Below are 9,953 nucleotides of genomic sequence, written 5' to 3' on the forward strand. Positions count from 1 at the left end.
ATTCTCGGACGTTGTATCACTTTATTGTAATAATTTCTCCAAATTTGTCTTAAAAATAAAACCTTTGCCATATTTCAAATATATATATATCACATAATTAAATTACACTATATTTTATATTGATTGATTTGTTTTTGCTTGCTTACCCCATCTAGCTTTAATACAGCTAGCAAAGAAATCTCAGCATTGATCTCCCTTTTTCTAACTTTTTTAATTAATGATATAGGTAGTCAAACTTCTTGGGTTGCCCATAAATTCCCATATTAATAATTTTTTTAAAAAAATAATAATAAATATCCAGAAAAATAAATAATAATAATCTAATTTGTAAAGTAATTAAGGGCTAAAGAGTAAAAGACTAGACAAGACCATGGTTAGGCAGTTTGGTTCTTGGGACTCAATCTATGGCATAACCAAGAATTAGTGACTTCATCAATGACCAAATACCAAAACAAACCAATAGATATTTCATTACTTACCATACCGTCATCACATCTTATCAAATTAATTAGATTAAAAAATAAATAAAAACAAGAGAAAAAAAAGGGTCTTGGATGGACTATATATATACTTCCCTTAAAAGGAAAGTGATCATTAAAATATTAGAGAAAGATAGGGTTTTTTTTTTCTTTTTTTATTAGTTTCAACATTAAAAATTATATCCATACATCATAATCCGTGTACCATATTAATCAAATCCAATAAATTAATACATTTTTAGGGTTCTTTAGCCTATAATCTAAGCCTAGCTCTACCCAAAGTACAAAAAAGAAACTAAAAAAAAATAGTTCAAATGCTTTTTGGTTGAGCTTAGTAATTAAATAAAATCAAATACTATATGATAAGATTAACAATAGGATGATGCCCTGTATTAAAATTCATATAAATTATTATTTTATTAATAGAAAATGCAGGAGATCACTAATGATAGAAGAAAGGTCTAATAATGATAAGAGTTCATGTATAATTAATTTAATACTAAAGTGTAATATTTAATAAGATCTCTTGGATCAGCTTTTGCACATACTAGTATATATATATATATATAAAATTTATAAACTAATTAAAATGGAAATTATTGTGTAAAAAGCTATTGGGGATAAACTAGAATAATATTTTGCAACTGCCCCCATTACAAGCACAAACACTTTCTGCTTCTTTCTTTCGGACACAAGATAAGGAGTGAGTGAGCAAGAAAGAAAATCATTATGGTCATTTCTGATAAGACATTAGATTCATATTTATTTATTAATTTCAATTCTAAAAATTTAAAGTGGCATATGGCATTTGGTTCAAATTATATATTCTATATCCAAATTAGAAGTTATAATAACATTAAGAAAATAAGCAAAATTAATTTCTTTTTTTTTTTTTTATATATATCCTCAACAAAGTGATGATCTCATTAATTAAAACTCTAAACAAAATAAGAAAGAAAATTAAGTAAAAATAATAATAAAAAGAAGAAGAAGAAACTAATTAATACCAAAGTAGGGCTTGCTTACTCTCTATCTAACACCTTGTTTATTATTCATGAAAGATCAAGAAGTAGAAGATGAACCATTAGTTGCTACATGAACTCCACCATCATCATCATCATCTTTATAATGGTTGAGATTCTGAACATTGTTGTTGTTGTTGTTGTCGTTCTCACTGTTGGTTTTGTTGCTGCTACCGCCATTGTTATGGTTTTGCTCAAGAAGATTAAGATTAGTATTGTTGTTGTTGTTGTTGCTTCTTCCACCTGTACTGGCTCCTCCGCCATTAATATCTTTTTTCCCAAGTGTGTTCTTGTTATTATGCATCCAGACTTTAAGAACCCCTTTATCAACACCAACATCATTACAAAACTCCATAACAATGTCTTCATCTCTCTTCTGCATCTTCCAACCAACTCGCTCAGCGAATTCGTACATCTTCTCTTTCTGTTCTTGACTGAACTTAGTTCTGAACCTTTTACGGGAACTATTAGAGTTCGGTGTGATCATCCCACCGCCACCGCCGACGACACCCGCGTTCTCTTGGGCTCCGCCCGGACCCGATAGCCCGGTCGATAGAGCTAACAGCATGTGAGGTGCAGATGGGTAGTAAGAAGATGAGATCGGCGGAGGAGAAGCCGAATTGGGGCTTCGATTTCCACCGCCGTGGTGTGGCTGAGGTGGTGGAGGAGGATGGTGACGATGGTGAGGCTGGTACTCGATGACATGGGTTGTTGTTGTTGTTGGATGATGATGATGAGGTAACAATAAAGCTTGCTCATCTGGCTCCCGGCGATGATAATTTCGGTGGCAACCACAGGCGGCGCATTTTAGCGATGTTGGGTCTGTTGATATAGCTGTAGGTGAAGGCATGTACTCGCCGCAGCCATCTAGGGCATGACCACCCAAAGTGGCGGCGTGGTTTTTGAGACATTCTCTGTACGAAACAACTGCTGTTGGAGATGATACTGCGGCCGGCGCCGGTAAGTGGTGGTGGTGGTGATGGTGGTGATGTGGGTTGTGGCGTTTGAGTACACCGTTACTAATGGAGATTGGCTTAATGGGTTGGATCCTTGTCGGAGTTTCGCTCTCGGCTTCTGGGGATTTCGTACTACCAGTGTTAGTAGCTGTGGTGGTTGTAATTGTAGGGGTTATTTCCATGGCTCAAACATCTAGGGTTTCTCAAAATAAAAATTAAAAATTAAAAATATTTGAAAGAAAAAAATTCCAAAAAAATAAAAATAAAAATAAAAATTAAAGAGAAAGAAGAAGAGGGGTCTTCTCTGCTTTTTTATGGGTATGTTAGAATTATTAGATGTTTGTGTAGATTATAAATATGATCAGTCATCACCATTTCATATAATAGCTAACCCTATAAAGAAAAATGGGTTAAAGAGAAAATGGTGAAGTTTTTTTTAGTTGACTAAAGAGAAAAAAGAGAAAGAAGAAGAAAAGTAAGGAGAGAAATGTTGATGATGATGATGAGCAGTGATGACTGTTGATAATAAAAATCTTTGGTTTTGTGGTTGTCCTTCTTAACCACTTGTTTTTTTAACCCTAGTTCTAATTAATCCATGGTTAAGTTTCTGACCCCACTTGTGGTTAAGATGTGAGTAATAAATATACCTTTAGCAATTGACCCTTATATGAGAGTTACTCTTTTTAACTTTATTATTATTAGTAATAGACAAGGGTCCGAGTTACCGGACTTTGTTTGAAACGGGGGTAATCATGACTCGGGTTTATGACCGAGTTGACTCAGTGGCAGTGTTAATAAAATGCTAAATTGGTTCTGTGAGGAGAGATAATCAAATCTAAACCCAGCTGTATGACCTCTGCATTTTCTGATTCATTGACTGTAACCCATCTTAATTTTGTCAAGTAGCAGTGACCCTCTGGACCCCTTTTACAGTTTTTACTTTTTTATTTTATTTCAAATTTTTGAATTTAATCCTTTTTTTTCTTTTTCAACTCCAAATACTACTTGAGGTGAAGCACACCGTATTCTAGCGTAGACCCTAGACTCCTGAAAAGACGAAAATACCCTTCGATTACCGTGTTTCCCCACACTGCCCACCGGGTACTTAATGATGACGTGTCATGGCATATTCGGAATTAAAATAGTTTTAGAAAAGGTATATTTGTTGGCTTAGGGTAGGGAGAATGTTAGGATTTCTTTCTTTCTTTCTTTCTTTGAAACGACGCCGTTTTTTAATATCCCCGAAAATTAAAATAAAACTGGAAGTGTGGTACTTTTTGGTCTGACGAAATTGACCTCGGAAAGTGGGGAAATATTACGGTTAGATCCAAGCCACTAACCCACGTCTGGTTTTGGACAATTGGAGGTAAATGCATGAAGTACGAGGGGGTTGGCTTACCATAATCATAATTAACACGTTATTAAAGTGCCACCGTCGGACGCCACGTGTCAAAATCATCTCTACGTGGCGACGGTGTACGTTACTTTTATGCATGCAGTCTTCGCCACGTGGCATAGATTCATCCGTGCTCAGATTAATAATCAAAGGCTTGGATTAATAAATAAATAAATAACTTTTGTCAGCCTTTAAACAAAGAAAATTGTTTTCTTTTATTTATTTTATTAAGAAAAAATTAAAAAAAAAAATGAAAAAATTTTAGTGTACGGGACAGACCACGGTAACGGGAATAACGCTGGAGGAGGGAAGAGATTTGCACTGACTTTGTTGTAAAGAAAGAAAATTTAATTAATCCCAAATTTATGATTAATAAGTAGAATTTATTGGATTAATGACGTCAGTGGGCCAATCATATTAGCAGCCAAAGGTTTAATCATGGAAGAGCGTGTAGGCTACAACCGTTTGCATTGAAACTCACAATTTCTTGAATTTAATTATTTTATTATTCAGTGGGATAAACAACAAAAGCTTTTTTTATCTACTTTTTAATTTTTTTACTGCCTTAAAAATGTTACATACTTTTCCACTTTTCTTTTTACAGTTTTTAGATTTGAATCAGTGAAAATAATAGAGATTAAAACGAAACGTTTCAAATTGTTTTTTGTGAATTGTGATACCCTTTTTGAAGATAAGATATTAATTTTATTTTTTTTTGGTGCATTTTTCTAATATACCATATCCTTCACATTTATTACATACATATACAATATCTCCCTTTATTTAAAATTAAAAAAAAAAAATCAACAATGATGGACATCTGAATCAGAGACATAAATGCTTATATACCAATCTCGATGAAATTGCTTCCTTTATAACTATCTTTGTTAATGTAAAGTTAAAATTGGGTTAAGTTAATTAAGAGTAATTGTCAACTGCAAATTAAGAAAAACAAAAATGCATAGAGAATAAGGTAACATGGGGTACTGTCTGAGAAAAGGGGTAGTTGACTAGTTATGTGTATAAGCAAAGGATACATAGGTTGGGTTGGGTATTAAAATTAAAATTATGAATTAAATAACTGTGTTTGTGGACCATCAAACAGTGTTGATCAAAATAGACCAACATAAATATAACTTTTGCATTTGGATTTGCCTTATGTACACATATATATACATATATTTTGACTTATAATTTGTATAACTAGCTAGACTTAATGAGTGGAACCCTCCTTCCATGAGCCATGTATGTACCTATATATGATCCCAATTGGAGTTTTGTGAGCCGTAACCACCTAAACCTTAATTTCTTCTTTTTTCCTTTAACCTTTTTATAATTATGAATTAGTTGTTAATAATATTTAATCTACAAGGTATATATATGCTATTATTGAAAATGGTATGTCTAGTTTTGTACTTTTGTTTTTCTTATTAGCTAGATTAATACTCCCTAACTTTAGAATATATAGTATAATAGACAACATATATTAGTTTGCCTAGACTGGTTGTTCTTGTTCCTGGGATAGTGATATATATAACTGTTTTTGAGCTTTTAAAGCTCCAAAAGCATTTCTGTTAACTAGTGAAACTTTTAGCTCTAAAACAACTCTTTTCAATTTTAATGTAACTGTAACGTCCCCGCTTCAAGCTTCCATTGGGCCCTTACACCCACGGAATGAATGGTTCTTATACACGAGTACGTCACTCTAGCTGCTTCATGGACTGATGACTGACCCTACAGACCAACACGAGTGTTTCCAGCGTGCTTTGTCCTCACTCACACGCATCCTGGGAAAATTTTCCAGGAGGTCACCCATCTTAAAATTGCTCTAGGTTAAGCACGCTTAACTGTGGAGTTCTTTCGTGATGGGCTACCGAAAAACAAGATGCACCTTGTTGATATAGGTAGTACCAATCAATCCATTTAAGCTCTCTTCAATTGTGCAGTCCCATACCTACACAGCCTCAGAATCATCACACTTGACCTTCCCAGGCGATGTGGGATTGCACAACTTACCCGGTGTTTCCCCTACAGATCACGGGACTACAGACTGTCACAGTAACAAATCATACCCTTTAACATTTAACAAATGATACCTTTAACTTTTTAAATTGTTGAAAATTTTTAAATTATTAGATTTAAGAATTTTTGTCTAATTTTATTTAATTTTACTAGTATAATGATTTGTTTATATATTAAATCGTGCACCTCAACCTTTGATATTTATAAAATTATACTCCCTGAATTTTAACATGCACGGAATTGCGCTTTTAAATTTTCATTCACATCAAACTTTTTTTAATATAATTAGACAAAAAAAATTTAAATTCAACTAAAAAAGTTCTAAGGACAAAAATTAAAAGGAGAAACTTAGCCAAATATATATATATATAGGATATGATTTTTTTCCCGTAATGTACTTTTACGGAATGAATTCTATGATACATTAGATGGGTCTCAGGGTACATTAAATGAGTGTCAGGCTACGTTTCTACTTTTTAACCCTAATTACCCCTAGATCAATCTCAGCCGTCAGATAAATTAACTCCCTCATCTGACGGCTACCGTACATCACGGATTACAATCCGTAAAAGTATAATAACGGGACAAAATCATATCCCTATATATATATATTTATATGCTGAGTAGTAAAGAGTTTGAGAAATGTTAAAATGTTTTAAAGAATATAAGGACTGATATGCCATATTTTTGTCTATAAATATGTGTCTTTCAAATTGTGACCGTATATTGTATATACAATCCAAAATTATTACCTTGGCAAATCACTTTTTCTTCTTTTATTGGTAAGAACTTTTTTATTTTGGATACCTTGAAAAATTATAATTTGAAACTTATTTATATAACAGTTAAATTTCAGCCAATATATAGTTAAAAAAAATTACAATTTATCCACTGAATCAAAAAGAAGAAAAAACAAATATGTTTCTAATGGTAGAGGCCAAAGAAAGTGAAAAATCTCTCAACATAAAATAATATATTTTAATCATGTGTAAAAAAGTATCTATATAAGATTACCTATCGTTATAATAATTTGTCTATATCTATATTGTTATAATATATATGTTAAGTACTAGTTGTGTTATAATTAGTTACCTAACACATCTTAATCTAACTCCACTAAAAGTGAAAAAGAGAAACTACTTTTCCATAACTTTAGCATTAAACCAAAATTATTATTATTATTACCATTTGAATTATACCATTTTTTCTAACCCCTAAAGAAAAAAGGGTCAGTTTAAAGGGTGCCTAGCTTGTTATAGGCAGTTATATATAATTATGATTTTTGTCCCTGAATTTCGACATGTACTAAATCATACCTCTGAATTTTTATGGTCGTTAAAAATATCCCTGAACTATTGAGATTGTTATATTTAAGGATTTTTGTCTAATTTTATTCAATTTTACTATTTTAGTGATTATTTATATACTAAATCATGCTTAAATTTTGAGATCTACTAAATCATGCCTCTCAAACTTTGACATGTATTAAATTATGGTCCCTAAACTTCCATCTATGGTAGATTTTTTTACTAAAATTAGAAAAAGAAAATTATTAAATCAAACAATCTCAATAGTTCAGGGTCATTTTTAACGACCTTAAAAGTTTAAGAAACATGATTTAGTATATGTCAAAGTTAAAGAGTAAAAATTCTAATTAGTCTCTCTATAAATGTAGCACGAACGTTTAAGTTGGAAATCAACTAAAAGTTATTCCAATTAATCTCATAATAACAAGGCTTAATTTAATTAGTTTTCAAAATCAAGTAAGGAACTCAAATATATAAAGACTTTATAGAGATCATGACTGATCATGCAAATTAATGACTATTGAAATCAAAGAAAGTAATAATGCAACAAAATTAATGATTAAAAAGCTTGAAAGTTAAAAATGCAAGTTCCCAAGTCAATAACATGAAGAATGTTGCTCTTTTTTCAATCACAGAGAGAGAGAGAAAGAGGCTTATATATTTATATTTATATTTATATATATAGATGTATATATAATGTGAAAGCTCATCTACCAAAATGATTTAGAGGTTTGAAGATAAATAGAAAATAGAGAATAATTTCAATGAATTAAGAAGGTAGCTAGGCAGATGTTGCACCTACAGACATCAGCAGTTCCCTACCAAACCAATAATAGAAGTTTACTAATTAAATACAATCATTCATCATAAAAATCAATTATTCACTCTAAAATCTGCCCATTCATCATGCTTCATCTTCATTTCTTGTCATGGGCTTTGTTTTTTTTATATATATATGTAACAAAATATGTTTATATTATTATAAATTATATATGATTATGTAAATTAATGTATGCATGTAGCATGGGAGACAGTGGAATTCCCAACATTTTTTAACTCATGAAAAGACTTTATATATGGAAGGAGTCTTAACTTGGCTTGTAATTCAAGAGCATGAACCCACCTAATAATAATCATATATAATATCTTATAATAATAAAAACTACCCCATAATTTTGTGATAATTATAATAATCTGCCATGAGATGAGACTCATCTCTTCATCCCAATCCCATCTTCGATTTATAAAAAAGTTACACATAGAAGGCATTGTCTTCCTAGTTGCCCAAAACCCATTAAATAATTAACGGGTTAATTAAACATTATACTTTATAGGAATGTCTTAAATAATTATGTTGTATAAGATCATATAAAATATTAATATTAAAATTATCTAAATTTTAAAAATACAAAGAGGATAAATCAATGCACTTCTTAAACACCCTATACTGTAAAAGAAACATATTATACTTTTGTTTAGTTTTATTTAAAAATATATTGTATTTTTAAGATATAAATTTAATTAAATAAATAATTTTATATATAATATTAAAAAATATGATAATTTTTAATTAAAAATAATATATCAAATCATGTCTCCTGAACTTTTAAGGTCGTTAAAAACACTTCTGAACTATTAAAATTGTTAAATTTAAGAATTTTTTTTCTAATTTTAATAATAATAAAAAAGTTTAACATAGATGAAAGTTTAAAATACGTACTGTGAATAGTTTAGAGAATAGTCGTAACAGTTGAAAAGTTCAAGGACACAATAATACATAAGTCGTAATTCGAGAGATAAAAATCCTTAATTAGGCCATTTAATTATTCCCTTTCAAAAAAAATTATGTTAATTATTTTTTTAGGAGAATTATGTTAATTATTATCATTGGGTTTATTTAACCAACTTGTCTAAAATGTACTTAACTTATTCAGTTGCCACATTCCATTAGTCAGTCTATTTCACCAACATTAATTTGGAATTTGTAGTGACCAATTAAACTCGTATTAAAATGTTTTAATCCCATCTTATTTCTTGTCCTTTTTCTTCTCTCTCTAATCTCCAGGCTTTAAATTCTTTTTTCCATGGTCTAAATTTTCTAGTTGAACAGAATTAATTCTTTTTTTGACTAATCACATTGAAATAAAGAAAGTATTAAATGATTTCCATCACATAATCCAAGATAAAAAAAAAAGGTCAATAATTCAAACAGAAGAAAACACGTGAACATTATTATTTATTCACATTATATGTTTCTCACTTGTTAAAAAACATGTGATTAGCCTAATCAACCAAATAATTGATGAGATATTATTCAAATTTTGAAAGATAATTAATGAGTCAACATAATCGGCATATTTAAGTTTAATTAATGTCAAGTACTTTTGTAAAAAGAAAAAAAAAAGATATAGAAGAATAACAAGCATGCATGTAACTAGTTTTCAAAAAAATTTAAATAATTTATAATATGGATTCTATAATACAAATAACTTTATGAATGCATTATAAATTATTCAAATTTTAAAAGAAAAATTTATTTGAGAAATGATGGCTTAAGTTAGTTTTTATATAGAAGCCAAGATGAAATTAATTTTTTCAAATATTAATTCTTTGAAATAGTTATGCGTTTTCAATTCAAAGAAGTATCCAATCTCGTAGGGAGAGGGTTGAGCCTTTGTATACAGAACAAATATCAATGAAAGGTACTAGAGGGCTATATAAAGAAAATAGGGGTGCAGGGGTAGCACCGCTCCCTACTCTATGTGGCGCTC

General features: G+C 30.4%; 1 protein-coding gene across 1 annotated transcript; it reads right to left on the reverse strand.

Annotated features, from left to right (window-relative positions):
• Positions 1 to 1,344: 1,344 nt before the first annotated feature.
• Positions 1,345 to 3,042, reverse strand: LOC115700466 (zinc-finger homeodomain protein 9). The gene has a single exon (XM_030628006.2). The coding sequence runs from the start codon at positions 2,637 to 2,639 to the stop codon at positions 1,542 to 1,544; it is 1,098 nt and encodes a 365-aa protein (XP_030483866.2). The 5' UTR covers positions 2,640 to 3,042; the 3' UTR covers positions 1,345 to 1,541.
• Between the last annotated feature and the right edge of the window lie 6,911 nt (positions 3,043 to 9,953).

The sequence above is a fragment of the Cannabis sativa genome, chromosome 8 (assembly GCF_029168945.1).
Source record: "Cannabis sativa cultivar Pink pepper isolate KNU-18-1 chromosome 8, ASM2916894v1, whole genome shotgun sequence".
NCBI classification, from domain to species: domain Eukaryota; kingdom Viridiplantae; phylum Streptophyta; class Magnoliopsida; order Rosales; family Cannabaceae; genus Cannabis; species Cannabis sativa.

Bases quoted from the DNA above. Each gene is read 5' to 3' on its own strand.
- LOC115700466 (XM_030628006.2), bottom strand. From the start codon at position 2,639: ATGGAAATAACCCCTACAATTACAACCACCACAGCTACTAACACTGGT.